This window comes from Ctenopharyngodon idella, chromosome 2 (assembly GCF_019924925.1).
Source record: "Ctenopharyngodon idella isolate HZGC_01 chromosome 2, HZGC01, whole genome shotgun sequence".
NCBI lineage: Eukaryota > Metazoa > Chordata > Actinopteri > Cypriniformes > Xenocyprididae > Ctenopharyngodon > Ctenopharyngodon idella.
The window spans coordinates 35,288,769-35,312,721 of record NC_067221.1 but is presented as its reverse complement, the minus strand read 5'-3'; the positions used below and the strand labels follow the sequence as shown (position 1 = coordinate 35,312,721).

Sequence of the window (23,953 nt, the reverse complement as noted above, 5' to 3'; positions counted from 1 at the left end):
TGCTTAGAGATGTGAAAAGGTTGTTCCTGCTTTGGATTTTTTGGAACTATTTTAGTTGGCAGAGCAAAAAAGTCAAAGTAACTGTTATGTCTAAAAATTAAGCTACTCACAAATTACTAAAATTAAGAGAAATGATGTATAAAAGCAATTTCATGCATCTGAGCTGCTGGTGCAAAAATCACAATGACTGTAATTGCCTCTTAAGGTGGTTTACCTAGTGTTTAGTGTAAAGGAAAAGTTCAAACAAACTAAATAGATAGATAGCTCAGGAATATCATGTGATGCCCTCTGCACCACTACAATCCTTCACTGTTAAGTGTTGCGGTTTATTTTTAACACTTTGGAATTCTGGAATGATGGATTCTAGCTTGGTTGTTTGTTTGAGGATCAGAGATACAGGAATGAATTATTCCTTGGAATGAAGTAGAGTACAGTAGAGTACAGTAGAGTAGAACAGAATAGAATACTTTGTTCCATCTGGTACTATTGTTGACTGAGATTGCCAAGAGATGGATTAAAATAGGATTCTAAAAAAAAGTGTGGGAGGAGGTAGTTCATCTAATGAAGTTTCCATTACTAGTTTACAGTTCTTCTGGCATCCCTCCATCATCCCATCTAATACATTATTTCTATTCATTCATACGTCCAGGGGAGCTTTAAGTACTCAAATGGAGTCTCAAATCATACTCAAGGATTATATAAACATGCAAACCCATGAAACTGCAGCTGGTTGGCACTGAAAGTAAATTTCTATGCTCTGAATAAACTACTAAAGCATACTTCTTAAAGGGAACATAATAGGTGGGAACATACAAGGAGCTGAAACTGTCAACTACCAAATGACAATGCAGTACTTTAGTGTCCCTTTAGGATCCTCCAGAATCTTTAAGTGCTCATTCTGAAAGCCCAAAGGATTGTCATCAGCTCCAAATAAAGAATCTGCATGACTTTGTCAGTAATTCAGAGACACCTGTCGCAGAGCAGCACAATTGGCACAGTTCCCGTATGCTAAAACACGTCAGAAATGCTCAGAAATTAAATCTGAGCCAAACAAAAAAAGCCCCCCTGAGTTTTCCAGCACTGCTTCCTGCTGACAGCGATGTTCAGCTGTCATGAACTGTTTGGCTGCCAGTTCATTGGAAGTAAACAAGACTCTAAATAGGACGATTTCTCACAGCAATTACTTCCCATCCCCAGCTAATAAATCTGAAATATTAAATCTGAAATATGAATGTTATATGAAAGTTAGTGACAGTGCAAGGAGAAATATAACAGTAGCAAGTAAAAGAAGGGATAACAAATACAACAGGATGAAAAAATTTGAATGAACGGCTGGAATGGTGTGAAATACATGTCTGTCAAGCGCATAAATAATAAAAAGACAAAAATATAGTTAAATCTTTAACTCCATTTCATTTTTAGCATTTTTAATAATTTGTTTTAATATAAAAAAATACAAAGTAATACAAATAAATATATAACAAACATCAAATATAATATCTGTACAGTTTGCAGCTCGGACAGGAGGATCAACCTCTGTCCCTGCCAAATAAGTTAAGTCAGGGTGAACATAGTGTCAGCATCGGTCCAGTCTCAGAGTGCAGTGACCAACTGACAACCTTCATCCTCCAGGAAAGTGTCAGCTGTCCAGCTGTCCAGTGATGACTCTAGAAAGGAGGTCCTATGCAATAATTTCCATAGCAGCACATGACGTCACATTAGAGTTTAGAATGTCACAATGCTCAGCGTCGGGATTCCATTACAGCTCAAGTATCATTTCAGCAGAGTGCATGAGTGTGAGCGAGTTCGCTTTATGTTTTGAGAGCATCAATGGCAACGGCAATGATGCGTGGCATGCTGCGGTAAAACGCCTCGTTCTCCAAACCCACCAAGCTGTAAAAGGTCAAAGGTCGTCCACCAACAGTGGCCTTGATCCGTGACTGGTACAAACCACGTTCATTCTTAGTGTTCAGGTCAACCAGCACCTAAGATGAAGAACACACACAGTGACATATACAGAATGAATTAAAATACAACACCAAACATAAACTACATAGATAGAACATCACACAAACATAACATACATTAACATTCTTTTTTTTTTTTTAAGAAATTTATAATTTTTTCAGCAAAGATGCATTAAATTGATCAAAAGTGACAAAAGATTATTATATCAAATAAATGATGTTCTTTTGAATTTTCTATTTTCAAAGAATCCTAAAAAATATATCATGGTTTCCACAAGAATATTAAGCAGCACAATTGTTTTCAACATTAATAATAATAAGAAATGTTTCTTGAGCACCAAATCAGCAAATTAGAATGATTTCTGAAGGATCACGTGACACTAATGATGCTGAAAATTCACCTTTGCCATCACAGGAATAAATTACATTAAAATATATTAAAATAGAAAATAGTTATTTTAAATTGTCGTAATATTTCATATTACTTTTACTGTTTTTTTTGTTGTTGTTTTTTTTTTATTAAATAAATGCAGCTTTAGGGCGCATAACAGACTTCTTTCAACATTACAAAATCTAACCAACCCCAAACTTTTGTACATTCTATGATCTAATAGGCTACTACTCTTGTAAATATACACTGTATGTAAACATGTCTGTCTGTCAAAACACACACTTCTCTTTGTAAGTAAAAAGTATCATGAATTTACTTCTAAATGAAGTCAAGCAACTTTTATGACACACACACGTTTTTTGTTATATGGGGACATTCCATAGACATAATGATTTTTATACTGTACAAACAGCATATTCTATACCCTAAACCTAACCCTACCCTTAAACCTACCATCACAGAAAACGTTCTGCTTTTTCACATCAATAAACATCACTTAGTATGATTTATAATTTACCAAAAAAATGTCCCCACAAGGTCAAAGATTCGGATATTACCATCTTTGTGGGGACATTTTGTTCCTATAACATAGGGTATGACTGAACCACACACACACACACACACACACACACACACACACACACACACACACACACACCTCCTGGAAGATCATGTTTATGTTGTTAGATGGAACAGCCAGGATCCAGTTGTACATCTCTTTGGTGGTGCTGACCAGCTGAGCTGATTCAGTTACTCCTGAGCAAACTACAAGACACAAAGAACAAACCTTAAAAACACAGTTTTAAAACTCATATTCCTTCAAATGAATATTAATATGAACCTAATATTCCTTTTCAAATAGCAGCTGAAGTGTTCCATAATACAATAAGCCAGATAGAACCTGTTTTATTTGAGAATACATATAAAAAAAAAAAAACAACTAAATACTAAATAAACGAGAAACAGTACCTTTGTCATTGGCTCCTCGTATCAGTCGCTTGTGTGGGTCTCTCTTTCTCCTCTGCAGGAGCTCTGAAACAACAACAGAAGTGGATTTTGGTTTTTATTAGACTGGACATTCATGGTTTAATATCATTCTGCAATACTACTACTACTACTAATAATAATAACAGTTGTTTGTTATTTTGTTGGTATTATTCAAAATATTCTTTTTATTTTATTATTTAAATGTTAAAATTAAACAAATCAATAAAGAAATATTACTAATGCAATAATACTACTGTACTGTAAAATAAAATAAAATAATAATAATAATAATTATCACAGTAATAATTTTGTGGTAACACTTTAGTATAGGGAACACATATAAACTATTAACTACAACTTTTGCCTCAATAAACTCCTAATTTACTGCTTATTAATAGTTAGTAAGGTAGTTGTTAAGTTTAGATATTGGGTACGATTAAGAATGTAGAACAAGGTCATGCAGAATAAGGCTGTCACAGGTGAGGCTCCCTCTCCGCTTCCTCTGGATCATCAGAGGGAGCTCTCACCAGAATATTGATTGTTGCTTTTGGACTCCATTTCCCATAAGCCCTCATACCTGGGACTGATTGCGCACACACCTGCAGCTCATCACACACACGCTATTTAAGCAAGACAATCACACACCACCATCACGAAGTCTTGATTTGCTACGGTGGTCATTTCTGAGCATTTCTTTGTGGATTGTTATACTGTGTTTGATCTTGGACTGTTTTCCTGTTGCCTGATTCTGTGCTGCCTGCCCCGACTATTGCCTGTTCTTTGGATTGTGATTGTACTCTGCCTGCCCTGACCCTTTGCCTGTTTTCCTGGACTGTGTATGTTAGCCGCCTGCCTCGACCTAAGCCTGCCCCTGTTTACGATTCAGTTTTGTCTCCGCTATTGCCATTGCTGTGTTACGACCCTGTACTGTTTGACTCTGGTTATAATAAAGCTGCAGATGGATCCTCACTCCACTGACTCTGCATTACAAAGGCATTAATATGTGCTTAATAAGTACTAATAAATAGCCAATATTCTAGTAATATGCATGCTAATAAGCAACTAGTTAAAAGACCCTAAAATAAAGTGTTACCAATTTTGTTTACATAAAGGTAAACTTACAATACTAATATTCATGATTGTCTTAATTTCTTTGCTTTCAAACGTTAAATCATATAGCTTTTACTTTGGTCGAAAAACCACAGAGAAATCTTAAAGCTAGTTTGTGCAGTGCTAAGCTGCAGTCTCCATGCATGACACAAATGTAGTTTAATGTATTTGAAAATAAGTTTTTTTTCTGTATAAATATGGAAAAATCATATCAGTGATAATGTCAATTACCACAGAAAATAGTCAACCCTTAAAAAAAAAAAAGTAAAATAAATGGGGCAATTCAAGGGTTTAAACTTAGTCTGAAGCTTGTATTTTTGTTAAATCACTTGCACAAATTCTTTGTTTAAAATATGCATTATTTGAGATGTACAGCGGTCTAAATTGTTAAATTGTTACATTATTGTGGTTGAATGACTTTTGTAGGTGAATAAAATTCTAGTTATTTCAGAAAAATCTTTTAAGAACTTTTTAAGGTTTTCTGTTTTTCTTTCCCTATATTCTGCTACTAAATTTCTTGTTAATAAACATAATCCTGTTTTCCTCTTACTTTTAAAGAGTGGCTGTTGAAGCTGGGGCATCTGGGTAGGGACAGAGCGTTTCTCGAGGAGTGAGTCAGAAGTTTCCACGGTCATTGGTTGTGTCGAAGATTTTGTGGATCTGGATGTTGTATCCATATCTTTCCGAGGGGATTCTGTCATCACAGGATGTCCTGTGCCACTTTCTGTGCTGCTTTCTTTGAGAGCTTTATATATCAGAGAAGTCCAACTGTCAGCTGACAATACAGGCTCCCTCGAATGCGCACTATTATCCTGTTGCTGTTTTTCAGTGGTGGAAATGGTGAAATCCCTCTGAAACAGTTGGTGGTCCAATTCTGGCATGACAGGAATGCGCAATGATTCTAGTTTGGAACGCAGGGCAGTAATGGAGGAGCGCAGCGCTCCGTCGAGCTGCTGAAGAGGTGCATTTTCACTGTCCTCATCCTGAAATTTTCATTAAAAAAAAAACTAATTTCAACATTCATTATCTGAAATATGAATCATGCCATATTCACACTACCATTCAAAAGTTTGGGGTCAGTAATGTTCTTTAATGTCTCTCATGCTCACCAAGGCTGTATTTATTTGATTAAATATACAGTAAAAACAGCAATATTATGAAATATTATTACAATTTAAAATAACTGTTTTCTATTTGAATATATTTTAAAATGTATTTTATTCCTTTGAGCACATCTGAATTTTCAGCATCATTACTCCTGTAACGTCTGGACCAATCAGACACACAATTATTCATTATATTTAATGAATTATCCAGAAACTCACTCACTCAAAGTTCTGTGAACCCATCCCCCTAAAACTGCAACTAGCATCCTAAACTTAGCTAACACACAGGCAGAACTAGGTGTCCTGTTACAGGACACAGGAAAACTAATAAGAACTTTTACAATCAGAAAGAATTTTGCAGAGAATAGTGACTCTGACTTCATTCTTTCTGAGAAGGACAAATAAACCCTCTTAATCCTATATATTCTATATATGACCACTTGAGAAATGTTTAAATGTTCATCCAATTTTCCCATCTCATGACTTTCCTTTTATAGGGTTTATTCTATGTATTAATTCTCTCTTTTAAACTATTTTAGTATTAATGTTTCGGAGTTGAAAATTTATGGTTAACTAAAATCACATGGGTAGCATGTTTGGTATCTACAGACTCCAACTTCCGTTTCCTATTTGTTAATTAATGTTACATGTTTCTAACTCTGTGACACATTAGTATTATAAGAATCTAGAAGGTTCTTCTCTCATACATCCAATCCAGTGTCTTATGCTAATATCTTGCTAGAGAACAAAGACTCGTAAAAAAGTTCCCTCCGAGGGAACAACTCCTTATTGGCCTAGACCTTCCATTCACCAAAGATCCTCTGAATCCAACTGGTTCTCTTTCATTAAGACAATATCAGCAAAGATTCAGCGGGAGCCTCCACAAATTGCATCAGGACAGTTTTAATCCAAATGGGCGAGACATGCACGTATCAAACTTAGTCTCATTATTTGATACATTGAGTATCCTTACTCCTTTTAAAGAAGGGCCTGTTAAAACTAAACTGATGGTTTGCTCAAGGCTGTTGATCTGCTGAATTTCAAACAATGCTGTAACTTCTTGCTTTCCTGTACTCTGCTTCAGCTCTCTCTTTCTCTTGGTAAACTATGCATGTATGTGTGTGAATGTTAGAGTAGTTAAGTGTTTAGTCTAGTTAATAAAGTCTTGTTCATGTCACACGTAAAGTTGTCCGTGTTTCATGCTCATACTGGAGTCCCTAATTATGCCGATCCTGACTACATGCTCTGAGTAGTACTGTACATAAGATTGTTATTTCCCATAACCTGGAAATGAACATTTCTTAGAATTAATCAACAATTAACACTGAGTGTTCACTGGACAACAGGTTAATTGATTGTAATATTAATTTTATTAAATTAAGTTAATTTTATTAACTGATCCAAATATTTATAATTAATTATAACTAGTTATGATTAATTATTCATATTTATTTTGAGCTAATTTGCTACACTCCAGTCTTCAGTGTCACATGATCCTTCAGAAATCATTCTAATATGATGATTGTAACATTTCTTAAGATTACTGATGTTGAAAACATTTGTGCTGCTTTTTTCCCAGGATTCTTGGATGAATAGAAAACTTTTTTTTAAATTATAAAGGTATTTACTGTCATTTCTAGCCAATTTAATGCATCTTACTGACCCCAATTTTTGAATTGTAGTGTATTCTTAGTTTATTGTTAACTAACGTGTGTGTAAATCAAACAAAAATCTAGTAAACATGTTGCTGTATCACAGATTTGATCTGAAATGAGAAAAGCTTACTGGTGTGAAGAGTTGTTGCTCCTGAGACAAGTTCTTTGAGTTCTTTAGTTCTTTGTGTTGATCCAGATCTTCAGCAATGCCTCTGAGGTAGCTTTCCCAATCGTCCACCAGGGGGCCCACTTGCTGGAATAATGCTGGCAGGCCTACCTGCTCTTTGAGAATAATATGCTGGTTAGAATAACAATATGGAGAATGATTTATATGATGTATATGAACAACAATATAGAGAATGATAGGAATGATTTCCTGAAAAATACTACATTCTGGAAAGCATTGTATATCTTCTCCTGAGCCCTTACTGAATGTACATTTAGGGTGCTTTCACACTTGGCTCAATTGCCTGGTCCGAACCCAAGTTTGATTGTTTCCCCTTCCCCTGCCCTTACTGGATTGTGTTCACATTTTATTATTTGGGTCTGAACCGCGGAGCGTTTGCATCATCAAAGCTGCAGCTGTTTAACCCTGATGCTTGGTAATGACGATGAGGGAGAGGGTGGCAAAATGGATAGTGTTGCTCACCTTGTTTTTTTAATATAAAATATATATTATATTGGTTTTTGAACCTCTGTTTTGTTTCCAAACATCATCACATAATGGCACTTGTGTCTATCTGCCACAAGTACAGCACAACAGCAACAGCAGCCACAACAGCAGCAAAGCATACAGTACTAGGGTTCACATGAACCGTACCCCAGACAACCCTTTTTATGCGCACTCAGGTACAGTTTGCAGGTTCGGAGTTCACACAGTTCGGAAAACAGCGTTCACATCATCCAAACTAACCAAATTCTGACATAAATCGGACTCGGGTGCACACCAAAAGTGCTAGTGTGAAAGCACCCTTACATTGTAGAAAGTTTTAATGGCTCTACCTGTTTCAAGTGCATTTCTGCGTCTTCGTGGCACATGAGCAGAACTGTACACATTCTCCACCAACTGAGGAAGACTCTGAGTGAAGAAGGTCAGATCGACTTTATCTCTGATATAGTCATCGGCCCTCTGAAGCAAGTCCAGCAGAGTCTGCAGAAATGAATGTAACTCTGCAGAGAGAAAAACATTAATACTTTTATTCAGAAAGGATGCATTAAATTGATCAAAAGTGAAAGCAAAGGCTTTTAAATTGTTACTAAAAAATTCTATTTCAAATAAATTCTGTTCTTTTGAACTTTATATTCATCAAAGAATCCTGGAAAAATATTAAGCATCAAAACTGTTTTCAGCATTGATTATAAGAAATATTTCTTGAGCATCAAATCAGCATATTAGAATTTCTGAAGGATCATGTGACACTGAAGACTGGAGTAATGATGCTGAAAATTCAGCTTTGACATCACAGGAATAAATGTAATTTTAAAATAGAATAAAATAGACAACCGTTATTTTAAATTGTAATAATACTATATTGTTTATGTTTATACTGTTTATTTAAAATGTCTGGATAACTTACGGCACTTCTTAAATCGGCCTTGGCATTTGTCTTGAGCGAGACGCTGGCAAGCCGAGGGGTCGAGGGTCGAAGAGCAGGATAGTGTGTAGAAGTGGCAGAGTGTGCTGAACTCTGACATCTGCTGTTCCTCAGACAGCTCAGTTGTCTTAAGCAGCTCAGGACATGTGGGCTCTCGACTCCCGAAAGACTCTGGAATTTGGACAATGGAATGTAAAAAGCTTTTTGACAGGCTTTTCACTGAGCAGAAAGTGTGGGAGGGTTTAAACCCATGGTGGTGGAGATATTCTTTGTTTCAGTAGTGTGTGCAACATGTTGAGTAACTCACTCTGTATCTCTGTCATGACCCAATCAGAGAAGGCGGTGACCCGTGTGTAAACGCCAGGCTTTCCCCTCTCTCCACAGCCATCACCCCAAGAGGTGATGCCAAACAGCTGAAACCGCCCTGATAAACGGTCCTGGAAGATCAACGGTCCTCCAGAATCACCCTGTACACATGCAAAGAGACAAATTCAAGTCAGATTATTGTAAAGCAGATGCAATGTTTATAAAGCAATTAGCATTGGTGTCGGGCAGAAATCTCTTATCTCCATAATTCATTAATATAGGTCACCCTTTACATCTGTCTGTGGGTTTTGAAAATATGTAACCAATGAATTGTATTAAAAGGAGCTTGTGACTAAACTGCGTAAATCCATTTGATCCTCAAACTGTCCATCAAACCTCAAACTCCACCCGCCTCTATCGTGAATGAAGTGTCGCACAGACATCTCTGCTTGTTTGCAATGCAAAGGTAAAGATAAAACTGGTTGTTTGAATAAGTAAAGCATTTTCTTTACTCAAGAAACACTATATATAAGGCTAAGGTTTTATGTATTTGCGGAGCAGATAAGAGTGTCTTAGTCTAGTATTTGCCTTTGAGTCATAGCCAATACAGTCCTAAATAGCATGTGTGTAGCACGTCATCTTTTATAACGAGATTTTTTTTGCAATAATATTTGCTACAATAAACTTTATAACCTGTAAGTTGATGAAAAGTAACGGGACGCTCTTACTGCCTCATATGCGGCAGTTCTAATGACGGACAAAACACGTATATGTCCTACATTCACTGGTCGAAATATAAATTTTGATAATTATTTTAAAAAAATACAGTGTTTTTTCAATTTCATGAAAAGTTGAGGTTTTGGACATACAAGGTTTCTGCTCGACAGTGACGATATTATGTTTCTTCATCAGGTGTGGTGTGTTCATAATGAAGGCTTGTATGATAATGTGGACATACCTGGCATGAGTCAATGCCCCCAGACAGGTACCCAGCGCAGAACATGGTGTTAGTGAGCAGCTCCTTCCCCAGAGCACTGCGACAAGTGGTCTGAGAGAGGAGGGGCACCTTCGCCTCCATCACCACATCTGCAGAGGGACCGTCTACACACGTACAGAGAATCAAGACAAACGTAAATAGAAAACACTTTACAGCATTTTAAGCCAACATTGTGTGCTGTTTTGCTTATACATGAGTTCAGCAGAATATTCTCTTACCCTCATACAGAGAGCCCCAGCCGGCCACCAAACAGGGTGTGCCAACCGGTGGATCGAGGTCAGAGGGCAAGCAGACAGGTGTGACCCGTTCAGACAGAATTACTGGAGAGCTCAGCTCCACCAGAGCAATGTCGTTATTGAAAGTCTTTGGGTTAAACTGCAACAAGAGATAAGGATTGAACATGGAAAAGACATTTAAAAATAATAAAATCCTGTATGAATTTATTTATTAAAAAAAAAACAAAAAAAAAACAATGCATATATATTGAATATAATTCTTATTATATATATGTAAGCATTAATTTAAATTAATAAGTCACATATTTTTTATGCATTTACCTTCGGATGAGTGATGATGCGACTGACTTTCATGATCTGCTCATCAGGGTCAGTTTTTGTGAGGTCAAACTCTCCCACTACAGCTGTCCAGTAACTCTCACTGCGGCTCCTATTTGGGGGAGATATATTTTATACGTTCACAAACCATTTGAGTACATTTACACAACAAAGCAATAAGACAGCAAAATTTATAATCCTTTTCATAAAATGGTGACAACAGCAATATGATAAAAGACAATGTTAAAAAAAAATTACTATTAACAACAACAAACAATCATTCCACTACAGGTATGTGGTTCATTGTTTTTAATGATATGGTGCATTCAATTACTGTTACAAGTGTGTGTATTTCTGGTATTTTGCAACAGCTTCAAATGTTGCTCATCCATGTGTTTTATAAAAGAGCAAAACAATTTCATGTTCTCAGTAAAAAAATGTATTTTAAAACAAATGTATCTACATCACAAAAAACATATCAATTCTACAATCAAAAAAGACATTAAAGATTGCAAAGATTTTGAAGTGGAAAGGCAACACACTGTCTCACCTCACATGAGATATATAATTTGTGCTCTTACCCAGCAAAGCAGTGGGCGGCAGTGAGGACCCAAGAGCTGTCTACCAGCACGCCTCCACACATCAGAGCCCCGTCCAGCCGCAGGTTCACCAGCCATGGCCAGCTGCCCAGAGGGGCAGGAGATCCCCCCATGATACGAGAGCGAGGCTGTGTCAGGTTTTGTGTGACGGAGAAACGTTGGCCACACACAGCTATATCAAAACCACATCAAAGATTAGAATATAAGATAATATTAACTGATAATATAGTGTCAGTTTTTTGTAAATAATTGTATTAATTATTAATAATATGTACACTACCAGTCCAGTAAATCATTAGAATCATTAGGATACAGTAAAATGGCAAAATTACAAAATATTATTATAATTTAAAAGAACTGTTATAATTTAAAAGAAACTGTGATAGTTATGCTGAATATTCAGCTGCCATTACTTCATTCCTCAGTGTCACATGATCCTTCAGAAATCATTCTAATATGCTGATTTGTTGCACAAGAAACATTTCTTATTATTATCAATGTTGAAAACAGCTTTTGCTGCTTAATATTTTTGTGGAATCAATGATACATTTTTTCAGGATTCATTGATGAATTGAAATTTCAAAAGAACATCATGTATTTGAAATAGAAATCTTTTGTAACATCATAAATGTCTTTACTGTCATTTTTGACCAAATTAAAGGGGTCCTAAAATGCCCCTTTTACAAGATGTAATATAAGTCTCTGGTGTCCCCAGAATGTGTCTCTGAAGTTTCGGCTCAAAATACCCCACAGAGATATTTGTCAAATTTGCCCCTATTTGGGTGTGAGCAAAAACACACCATTTTTGTGTGTGTCCTTTTAAAAGCAAATGAGCTGCTGCTCCCAGCCTCTTTCCAGAAGAGGGCGGAGCTTTAACAGCTCACGCTTTGGTTGCTCAACAACAACAAAGCTGGAGAATCTCACGCAGCCAAAATGACGATTGTTAGTAACGGTGTTCAGCCTTACATTGTAGGAGTTGGACAGTGATGGAGAGACTCAGGAAGAAGTTACAACTTATAGAATGCATCTGGACATTTCTGAACGGTTAGTGGATAAATTTATGTAGTTTCTATGGAGTTGATTCAACTCATTGACTAGCATGAATTGACCCTCGTTTGTAAAGCAGTCCGGCGTTTTTTTGAAGCAGTCCGGCGTAAAATGACGCATGGTAACAACACTCTACTACAACAACTCTTCCTCTTCTCTAAAGTAGCCCAACATGGCCTCGCCCCCTTTTTTGCGTGCTCTCTTGGGCAGGGTTTATGTAAATTTTAGGGTTAGTGATGTCACTAACCCGGGAAGAAGCTCATTGTAGTTCCTACTAGCTGTTTGTTGTAGTCCTTAAACTCAAGCAAATTCTTTAAAAGAAAATATCTCCCTTTGCATTGAACTTTGAGCGTCATAACTTTGCAGATGTTGTTTATGCTCTAACAGCAACATTACACACTAACTAAAGTTAAAAAAGTGAAATCATAATCAACCACCCATTTAATGCATCCTTGCTGAACAAAAGTATTCATTTAGACTATCACGGTTTCCAGAAAAATATTAAGCAGCAAAACATTTGACTGGTAGTGCAGTTTTACATAATCTACAAAAAAATCTTCTGCTTTTAGGAACAATATTTGAATGTTCACAGTATGCTTACATAACACAATGAACTTTTTTATATTTCAAAAGACATCTTTAAAGGTGTATGTCTTTACCCTGTGCCGTGGACTGCGTGGCCGGCTCCAGGTTCTGCATGGTGTTGAGCAGACTGCACTGCAGGACACGAGCGCTGCAGCTCTCTCCCATGACTCTGACGCACATGTCTTTGTTCACCTGTGCAGGTGTGCAACGGCGTTTGTAGAAGCCACAGGCCTGACTCAGCAGCCAGCTCCTCTCGCCTTCATCAGCTTCCTGCTGAGCGCGAGAGATGACTTCACAACTCGGCTCCGACTGCGTGTCCTCTGAAGACGCTATGGAATTACCAGCACCTTCATTATCATCAGCACTTAAAGTCCAAGAGTCCTTGTAATGAAGCATGCGTGTATTCAAGCTTACCACACGCGCCTTTTCGCTGTCCACAGTCCTGAAACAGACAGGGCACACACCCTCTGCAGCCTGCCTCAGCCTTGCTCCGGTCCGACACGGCAACATCCACGGCAGACAGAGCGCGGGACAGAGCGGCCTCCATCACTACTGTTCCTCTATCAGACAGCGCTACAGAAAGATATGTAGGCAAAAGTGAGTATATGCCTCAAAACTTGTTGAAAACATTAAAAGCAGGTACAAAACATGAAATTTGACACATTCATCTTCAGTGGAGAAGAAACTTGTGCTGATTTGGTCTTTATGTGAGTGAGAGATGACATACGCTCTTAAAAATAAAGGTTCTTTACTGGCATTGATGGTTTCATGAAGAACATTTATCTTCCATGGAACCTTTCCATTCCACAAAAGGTTCTTTATAGTGGAAAAAGGTTTAGATTTTTAAAATGTTCTTCACAGAAAAAAATCTTCAGTTCTTTTAGGAACTGTTCAGTGAAAGGTTCCTTGGGGAACCAATCGTTCTTTTATGCCATTGCTGTGAAATCCCCCTTTTGGAACCTTTGTTTTTAAGAGTGAATATTTGGTTCAACGATAAAATGGTCAGATACAGTATATGAATACAAACAAATACAAAAACTATTACAAAACTACAAGGCAGAGAGAAAATGAAACATTTGCACAGAAAACAAACAGTCTGAAATAGATTTCTACAGTAAAACTAATCAAATCCCTTGGGAATCTCTCAACACATTACTGGCTGTGATGTGTGTGGTATTTTATCAGTCATGGTTTTTTCATCAGGACAAGTGAGCAAACTCATGCTCAAAGCAGTGCTGAAGACACCAAACACAAAGTTCAAACACACCGAACATCATTCAGCCGTCCCCTCTTCTCAATATTCCAGAGAGAGAGACTTCAAAGCGTATTGAGACCTTAATTAACGGCCTGAACTATGGCCTCTACGGTGACTACGCTAAACTCCTGAACACAGTCTCACTGTGACAGCACACAAGAGTTGAGGACTGATTCTTACCAACAAAAATAATGTTTTATTGAACAGCATATAGAGACTATGTTGAAAATAGTTCATATTTACACTGTGGACAGAATAAATGTACTCCATGACTTCATTAAGTGTAGTAGTGTTCAATTTCAATCAAATGTGTGAATATGTTATGACAATCTCGGAGTTTGAGATCTGTGGATAAAGATCTGGGATCTTATATCTCAAAGAAAGGATAAGCTATAACATTTAAAGCAATATCAAAAGATTATGCAAACCATTTTGACATGCAAATCATACTAAAAGCAACATAGAGGTAAAGAATGCTACACTTTTTTTTTTTTAAGTTGGCCTGAAAGTACAAGCTAAACAGAGGAGTAGGCATGACTCTCCTTTAGATGGAAGAATCTGTCAAACGCATGAGTGTAAATGTCTTACACATGCTTATAACAGTCAAAAAGTTTATACTTAGAGAAACTCAATGTCAAAAGTCAAAGCAAGCTGGAGCTCTGGCATCTCTGCTAACAAAATTCTTACATTAACGGAAAGGCTTTTCATCTATTGGTTAAGCGTATTTATTTTTTAGAGAAATTCTACGCATTACCATTAGATTGGTTAGATGCCACAGTGAGAAACAAGCAAACGTCCAGATATCTGGCCTACCTTTGAGCGCGCTCTGTGGCATTCTGTACACCTCTCTCACCGGTGGTGCTCCGCCACACCAGCCAATCACCATCAACAGCAGCAGTGACATCACACCCATGACTTCACTTCACCTGTCCACAGGTGAGTCTTCCAAGAGAAAACCGTATTTTCTAACAGCCTTAAGAAGTTCCACTTTTCAAAAGCACAGGCGCATGGAAACAACTCCTTTCGCATCAATGGTGAGGGGCGTCTGTGTAGTACGAGTGTCTCCCACGTCCTAACTGGCTTAGCTTTCTCCCACACTCCCTCTCGGAGTATCTGTTAGTGACAGAAGCTGATGGAACAATGGAAGCGCATGGAGCAGCCCTGCAGATATATGCAAGAGCACTGGACCACTCTCTAAGGGGGTGGGCATCAGGGCCAATGCACTCCCAGTTGAATTCATTAAGACGATGAGAGCAAATCATGAGGAACTTGCCAAGGCTGGAAATGATTTAGTTCTGTGGTGAGAGAAAAAGAGCGAAAGAGAAAGAGAACTGGATGGGTAGGGGGCGGGTTGTTTGAATTCATTAACATTAGAGAGAGACAGAGAGGAGGGGGTGAGAGAGAGTGAGGGAGAGAGAGGGAGCATCTGTCATTCAGCCAATCTCTGAATGAGAGCATTGTGCTCCTCCCTGAGAGTTCAAAGCCAGCGAATGTGGCGATCACAGGCACGCCGACCTCCTTGATCACTTTCACGCTTTTATGTGCTCCATTAAAATATTGTCAGTTCAGATTATTGCATCTTTCTCAGCTCAGCATAGCCTCATTGCATAAATACATACAACATTAAAAAACAACAGCTCATCATTTGTTTACTCGTTACTGACTGAAGATTCGTAGAAAAGTTTGTGTTTTGCTTCCTAATTTGTTGGACAGTCACAGAAGCTGCTTTCCAAAACTTTGTCGAAAACAATTTCAGTGACATTTTAAAAAGCAAAATCAAATTCAATGATAATGTCATATTTGTTCTTTTGGTAACACTTTAGTATAGGGAACACATATAAACTATTAACTACGACTTTTCCCTCAATAAACTCCTAATTTACTGCTTATTTATAGTTAGTAAGGTAGTTGTTAAGTTTAAGTATTGGGTAGGATTAAGAACGTAGAATATGGTCATGCAGAATAAGGCATTAATATGTGCTTTATAAATACTAATAAATAGCCAATATTCTATTATTATAATTAAAAGACCCTAAAATAAAGTGTTACCGTTCTTTTTTAATTGTTAGACAAAAATTTAATTTGATAGTATCATATTACTAGGATGTTGGCTGTTTATTAGTACTTATAAAGCACATACTAATGCCTTATTCTGCATTACCATATTATACATCCGTATTCCTACCCAATTCCTACCCAATACCTAAACTTAACAACTACCTTACTAACTATTAATAAGCAGTAATTAGGAGTTTATTGAGGCAAAAGTCGTTGCTTCATAACATTAAGGTTGAACCACTGTAGTCACGTTTACTATTTTAATGATGCCTTTACTACATTTCTGGACCTTGAATGTGCTAATTACGTTGCTTTCTATGGGGGATAAACCTCACAGATTTCATCAAAAATATCTTAATTTGTGTTCCGAAGATGAACAAAGGTCTTACGGGTTTGGAACGACATGAGGGCGAGTAATTAATGACAGAAATTTCATTTTTGGGTGAACTAACCCTTTAATAGTTAGTAAATAGTGAGAATTGAACTCTAATCTAAAGTGTGACCAAAAAAACCATACTATGTATTAATCAGTACAATAAAGTGTTCCCTCATAACTAATAGGTGAATCATCACAAATTCTTTTTTCATTATAAATGTAAACAACCAACAACAGACCTTTTTGACTCCAAAGCCCACCAATCTACAACAATATCCTTATTCATTTTCCAGTTTTACATGATTTACTACAATTCTATGGGCGAAAATGCTTTGATGATGCCAGTGGTCAGAGGAGAATGGCCAGACTGGTTCAAGCTGTTAGAAAGGCAACAGTAACTCAAATAACCACTCGCTACAATCAAGGTCTGCAGAAGAGCATTTCTGCATGCACAAAACGTCAAACCTTGAAGCAGATGGGCTACAGCAGCAGAAGACCACACCGGGTGCCCCTCCTGTCAGATAAGAACAGGGAACTGAGGCTACAATTCGCATGGCTCACCAAAATTGAACAATAGAAGAATGGAAATATGTTGCCTGGTCTGATGAGTCTCGATTTCTGCTGCGACATTCAGATGGTAGGGTCAGACTTTGGCATAAATGACATGAAAGCATGGATCCATCCTGCCTTGTATCATTGGTTCAGGCTGGTGGTGGTGGTGTAGTGGTGTGGGGGATATTCTCTTGACACACTTTGGGCCCCTTTCTGATGGCTACTTCCAGCAGGATAAAGTGCCATGTCACAAAGCTCAAATCATCTCAAACTGGTTTCTTGAACATGACAATGAGTTTGCTAGACTCAAATGTCCTTCACATTCACCAGATCTCAATCCAATAGAGCACTTTTGGGATACGGTGGAACAGAAGATTTGCATCATGGATGTGTAGCCGACAAATCTGCAGCAATTGTGTGATGCTATCATGACAATATGGATCAAAATTTATGAAGAATGTTTCCAGCACCTTGTTGAATCTATGCCATGAAGAATCAAGTCAGTTCTGAAGGCAAAAGGGGGTTCAACCTGATACTAGCAAGGTGTACCTAATAAAGTGGCCGATGAATGTTTTTCAAGAAAGTGGGAATCCTAGGAAAACCCAAGTAAAAGACAAAAAACACTTGCTGAGTGGGTAAAGTAAGAAATATTTTGATTTTCAGTTGTTTTTGCCTATTTTAATGTCTTCCAGAATCTGGCAGTAAGTTTTGGAAGATCATTTTTATTCCATATCTGCAAGACGGATTTTTCAGGATAGGAGAGGGACTAAAAATGAAATCCCACACCTTACTGCCAGATTCTGGAAGATAAATTCTTCAAAGAGTGGTACAAGAGGATGTGGTGCTAGTCCTTCAAGACTCACTCTAAATCTGTGTGTCTATAAAGCCTATAAAAAACAGTATTCATGTATTTTACAACACTTCAGCTTGTGATTCTTATTTTTTAGGATTCTTTAAGTCTCTAAGATCCTGACACCTTGCACTTCTGGAGACTCCCCGTAGGTTGCAGTTCTGGAAAATGGTGGTGCTGGAGACTAAAGGGTTCCTGGTGGTTTCATACTTAACTCTTCACCTTAATTCTTAATTCTTTTGCAGTTAACATGTGTCTTTTCTTCTCCACCTGTTTTTCTCTGACCCTGCTGACCCAATGAGCTTTTTGCAGTCCATTGGTCATGCCTTAAATTTGCAATTTCTAGTATTGCATTAGTATTGCATCCTTCTCATGGGCATTTAATAATTTCAGACGTTTCAGTCTCAGTTAAATCTCTTTTTTTGCTCATTTTGCCTGTAAAAGAAAACCTGCCTAATGATTATGCACACCTGAATATAAGGGATTTTTCATTTCCAGCCTTCATGAACAATTATATATCACTTATAAATGATCAAATACAAAATGAATAGTAGTTATTAAGATTGATGTGGTTTGGAATTGGCAAAATGTGCTTGGAAAAAAAATATGATCAGAAAATCAACTTGCCTAATAATTCTGCACACGGTGTAGATCGTTATATTAACGCTAATGGAACACTACTGGGACACTAATGTTAAATTTTAAACAGTATATCTATTGTTTTAATATTTGAAATTTAATATATATACTGTATATGTGTATGTGTGTGTGTGTGTGTGTGTGTGTGTGTGTGTGTCAATTGTTTTGTTTTTGAGCCATTTTTAATAAAAATTTGATATTTAATGCAATGAAATTAATATACATTTAAGTGTGTCAAGTGTGAGATGAGGCAAGTGAGGCTTAGTGGCCTGATTCATGAAATAATGGCACATGACAATTGAATAACTGTTCTTCCCTCAAAAAAGGCAGGACATGACAATCAGAACAAAGCGAAACATAAAGGAGCGAATGCACAGCCAGATATGCTCTTCAATTCATCCATGCTAATGAATGATCATTTTAAGCTGTCACATGGTATCAGGTTGGTAGCGTCTCTTTGATGTGGACTCATGACAGGCTTTGTAAAGAAGTGTGGAGAGATTAGCGAGTCCAACTAAAGGACAAGACAGGAACATTGTGTAAAGTACGTGTGCTGAGTCTGCAGTCAGGATGAGAGACCCAAATTGGAGTCATCTTTGAGCCAACTGAGCACCCGAACACAGAGAGGGCAGGCGGAGCGGCAGGCCACTTTCAATGTGCTGCACACAAGGCCTATACTGTATGTACGTGTGTGAAAGAGAGCGACTAAAAGAGAAAGACCTCTTTTGAAATACAACGGCACACGAGACAGAAAGTGCGGGTGCTGGTCAGAAGACAAGAAGGAAACAGGCATCAGAGGGTGAGCAATATTTAAGACTTACACTGGTGAACAATGTTTTAAAATACTCAAAAAAGACAAAAAAGTAAAGAGATAACAGGACAGAGATGAAAATATCAAAAAGAAAGATGGACTTCCAGAGCAAGAGTCTCCCTATCTCACGTTCTCCTCCTCTTTTGGCACGCAGAATAAAAACAGGAGCCGACAGTGTGTTCCAGGCGTTCTATGTGGCCCCTGCACAATGGTTTTGCCATCCTACTGCCAACTGAAGCACTGAGGGATGGCATGGAAGAAAAAAAAAACAAACAGGCGGCTGGTCTCCATTCATCTTTTGCCCCATTCCCTCCCTTCGCCCTGTTGCTCTCTTTGATGTTCCCCTGATTAATCTGCCCTCCGCTCCCTACAGTTTCTCTTGTCCACTTTGTGGTGCTCCGCCAATCTCCTCCATGAACAAGATGCTGATCATAGTGCTAAAGGCAAAAGCGTGATTCAAGGAAAAGTTCGGGAGAGAGCATGTGAGGATACTTCTGGATCCATTTCTACAGTGTTCGGTTAGAAAGAGACAGTGTGATCATAAAGACTAAAGATTACAGACAACTTCATTTTGAAGCAAAGTTCTGGGTTAAGCTTTTCAAGATACACTGCATACAATTGATTACCACAGAAAATGATTTAGAATTTTTCTATAGTGTGAAAAGCAAACAAAAAGCATGTATAAAGTAATGCACTTGTATATAGTGGTAGTCTATATGGGGCAAAACATTAGGTTAAAAAACACAAATGTGAAGCTCAAATTTTATTAACACAGTAATACTAATTCTTGCAGAAAATGTGTATTTGAATTGTAAAGGTGTCCTTTTATCCATTGTAGTATGTGAAAAACAGGTTTTGGATGAAATTTGTTAGTTGTAAGCAGTCCCTTGTGGATTGTTACGTCCTGTTCTGGTTTCCTTGCCTGTTTCAGTGCACATGTTACTGAGTTTACCGGCTTTACGTAATAGGAGTCAAAAATATTGGATTAAAAAAGTTATTGAGCAGTTTTATCACAATTGTTTAGTCTTAAAAGGTATGACATTTAAGTTTTGTGTCTACTTGCGGAATAATGTGTATTTTAACATTCTGGTCCAGTGGTTTACCCCACAGACCTACACTACCATTAAAAAAGAAAAATATATATTTGAAAGAAAAAAAATATATACATTTATTCACCAAGGACACATTAAATTACAGTTTCTCCTTACCAACTTTCAGTTTGGAACAGCAGTTAATTTCACATCCAAAATGCACTAAAACTAGGTAAAAACTTACATTGACACGAAATGTAAGAATTAGACTGACAACACCCGTGCCTGAAGAGCAGGGATGTCCAGGTTGATAAAAGCCGGCCTCCGCACAGATGTCTGCAATAGAGACTCCGCTGGACCAAGTCCCAGAGGAGGCCATACCTCTAGTGGAGTGGGCCCTCATTCATAATCATCAATCCATCCAAACTAGCAGGCCTTTAGTGCGGCCTCCGAAGCTGACAAACAGCTGCTTTGATTGCCGAAACTGGCTAGAGCACTCAGTATACACTCTGAGAGCCCTTAACATTGATGAGGTGCCTGTTTGCCTTCCACGAGGGGAATCATCTGTGTTCTAAACGGGGTAGAAAGCACTTTTGGCACAACCCTTTCTTGGCCTAAGGACCACTTTACTGTCGTTAAGGCCGAATTCCAAACAGAAAGTTTCCACAGATAGAGCCTGCAGGTCTCCAACTCACTTGACTGATGCTAAAGCCAGCAGAAGAGCAGTCTGAGCAAGAGGGACCGAAGATTCAGCCTCCTAGCCCCTCTGAGAAATTTAATGACCAGGTCATGTTTCCCAATTGATTGGTCAGCCATCAGAGTGGCTGCCACATACTTTGAGCATGGAGGGGGCGTGCCCACCATCCAGCAGTTCCAGTTGCAGGAATGTGAGAACTGACACAATCTCGAAATTAGCAGGGTCTAGATTCCGAGCGAGCACCAGCTAGAGAAATTAGACCATTTCTGGCAAATTGCTCCCCCTGACTGAGAGAGGAGGTCCCTCCTCAGCGGTATGGGCCATGGAGGCGCTGACAGCAGCTGCATAAATTCTGGGAACCAAGGCTGGTTTCGCCAGCGTGGTGCCACCAGGACTGAATGTTTCTTCCCTGATCTGCCTGAGGAGCTGCGGGAGCAAGCCTACAGGGGGTAAGGCGTAAAGGCGCAGGCGAGGCCACTTCTGGGCCAGCTACCAATTTCCTTCAATATGTCTGGCAGTGGGAGATCTCTTCCATCGAGAAAAGATCCACATCTGTCGCCCATGAGGCGAAGGCTATTCTGCCATTGCACTGGGTGCCCCAACCCGTCTTGGAAGCGTCTGTCACGACCACTTTTCTTTTGAAAAAAGAGCCCAGCGTTATCCCATTCTGATAGAAATGGGGCAATTTCAAGGGGACCAAGGCCTTGACACAGCCATGGGTCACTCTGAGGAGGTGCCTCAGAGGCATGGAGTGGAATACGGCCTCTCAGCCAAAGCTGAGCATGTGGAGCAGGCCTAGCAGAACTACTGAGGAAGCTGCTGCCATCAGGCCCAGGAGCTTTTGAAACCTCTTGAGGGGGATAAGAGACCCCGAGCCGAACAAGGCTGCCAAGCTCCTGAATAGAATACTACCCCCAAGAACAAAATTCATTGCCTGCAGAGTAGCAAGCTCTTGCCAAAGTTGACTCTGAATCTCAAGTTGCTCAGATGACTGAGGAGCAGGGATCTGTGAGCGCATAGCTACTGTCTCGATTGTGCTAAAAGCAGCCAATCTTCGAGGTAGTTGAGTATGCGTATCCCCATCTGCCTCAGAGGGGAGACAGCCACGTCTACACACTTCGTAAAAGTACACAGAGCTAGAGAGAGTCCGAATGGAAGGACTGTATATTGGTATGCCACCCACTTGAATGCGAATCCCAAGAATGGTATGTGGTGGGGGGCGAATCTGCGCAAGGATATGTTTCGTGGTTAACATTCTGAAAGGCCATCTCATGAGGGCATGGTTCAGATATTTCAGATCGTTAAGATCTTTCTTGGGAATGAAGAAGTAGCGGCTGCATCTTGCGCGGGGGCAGGAGAGTGGCGTCTGACACAGCATTGAGAGGAAGGGAAATGCTATGTTCATGAGAATGCAAAAATTTTGCTTGATATGTTACAGGCCACCTCTCCTCTTTGAGGAGGAGGAATGTTCTTTTCATAATAATGTAAAAAATTTGTTTGGTTCACTATCACAGCGATAAGGGTGTGCACACTGGTGGGGCTGGCCCACAACCGGCAGCAAACACATTGTTTCCAGTGCCCTGAGCTGAAGAGAGGACTGGAAGACGGGCACGTTTTGAGGGTGGTCCGGACTCGGTGAGACTTAACCCTCTCCTCCTCTGTCCTGAGCCATCAGGACTGCTTTGGCTGCATGGGGTCCAGCTCTAGCTTGGGGCGAGGCATGGCTTGACTTCAGGCTCTGCTTTCGTTTAGGGCTGGATGGGCACTGAGGCTGGCCTGGGTCGCTGTTGAGTTGGCAGGGCCGTTCTGGAGCGACAGAAGGCTGTGGACGAGCTGGATCTTTTCAGCAGGAAGTGCCACATAGCCTGTGATGACTTCAGTGCCATGATATAGCTGCAAAGGAGTCCAGAAGAGCCAACCTGTAGAGTATCTTTGATCTCCGTCAAATTAAGCCATAAGTGGCGCTCCAGCACCACTAGGCTGGCGATGACAAGCACCACTAGTCATTGGCAGAGTTCACCCAGTCTTTACACTCAGAAGCGGCCAGAGACATCGAATCCAATTCATCAATAGACCCGCCAAAAATGAGACCAAGCCACTCGCGGCAGATGAGGGGTGCTGATCTTCGTGGGTGAACAGCATGGGAGACGCATCACACTGAGGGGAGAGCGAGGCACACAGGCACTGGGCCGACGTGAGCTCGCAGCTGCTTTGCTCCTCAGGCCAGCGGCTGCATTTCTTCTTTCGCCTCAGCTCGAGAGGGGAAGGAGAAGTGGCAGCGGGCGCGCTGAAAAGCGCAATCCTGTCAAGCAGCACTGCGAGGCTCAGCTTCTCACAGTGTGGGCAGCTGGAGTCTGTAAGTGGGCGTGGGCGCAACCCAGGCATGAGAAGCACTCAGTGTGCTCGTCAGGTGCGGGCAAAGAAGCCCTGCACAAGCTGCATTTGTGGCGTGACATTTGCAGCAACGTCGTGAAATTTGCTCTTGAATTTGCTCTTTTAGATATCACCGGATGCCCGCAGGGGAGTTCACTGAATCAGCTTGCTTGTTGAGCATCGTCAGTCTGCTGCAAGGCTCGTTCGATGGCAAGAATAGCATAAGCATCAGCTAACTGACCCAATGCGAGTGAACCATATCGAAAAGGAACTGAATAAGATTACCATATTGAAATATATCCTAATACCATGTAGAAATATATTTTGAATCTAAAAAATTAAATACTATCAAAACAATTAAATGTAGCTGAACACCTACACAGGTGTCAGTCTTTCAATTTCATTACCATCT

At 39.3% G+C, this 23,953-nt stretch overlaps 1 protein-coding gene across 1 annotated transcript; it reads right to left on the bottom strand.

The window, feature by feature from the left end:
• Positions 1-1,412: 1,412 nt before the first annotated feature.
• prss56 (serine protease 56) lies at positions 1,413-15,432 on the bottom strand. Its single transcript, XM_051867990.1, has 15 exons — positions 14,968-15,432; positions 13,314-13,472; positions 12,974-13,228; positions 11,250-11,439; positions 10,672-10,780; positions 10,333-10,489; positions 10,076-10,218; positions 9,119-9,278; positions 8,794-8,982; positions 8,219-8,386; positions 7,347-7,498; positions 5,006-5,438; positions 3,328-3,390; positions 3,017-3,123; positions 1,413-1,985 (listed from the first exon to the last, which is right to left on the bottom strand). Exons 1-15 carry the CDS (start codon positions 15,065-15,067, stop codon positions 1,812-1,814), a joined length of 2,559 nt encoding a protein of 852 aa, XP_051723950.1. The 5' UTR covers positions 15,068-15,432; the 3' UTR covers positions 1,413-1,811.
• Positions 15,433-23,953: the final 8,521 nt, after the last annotated feature.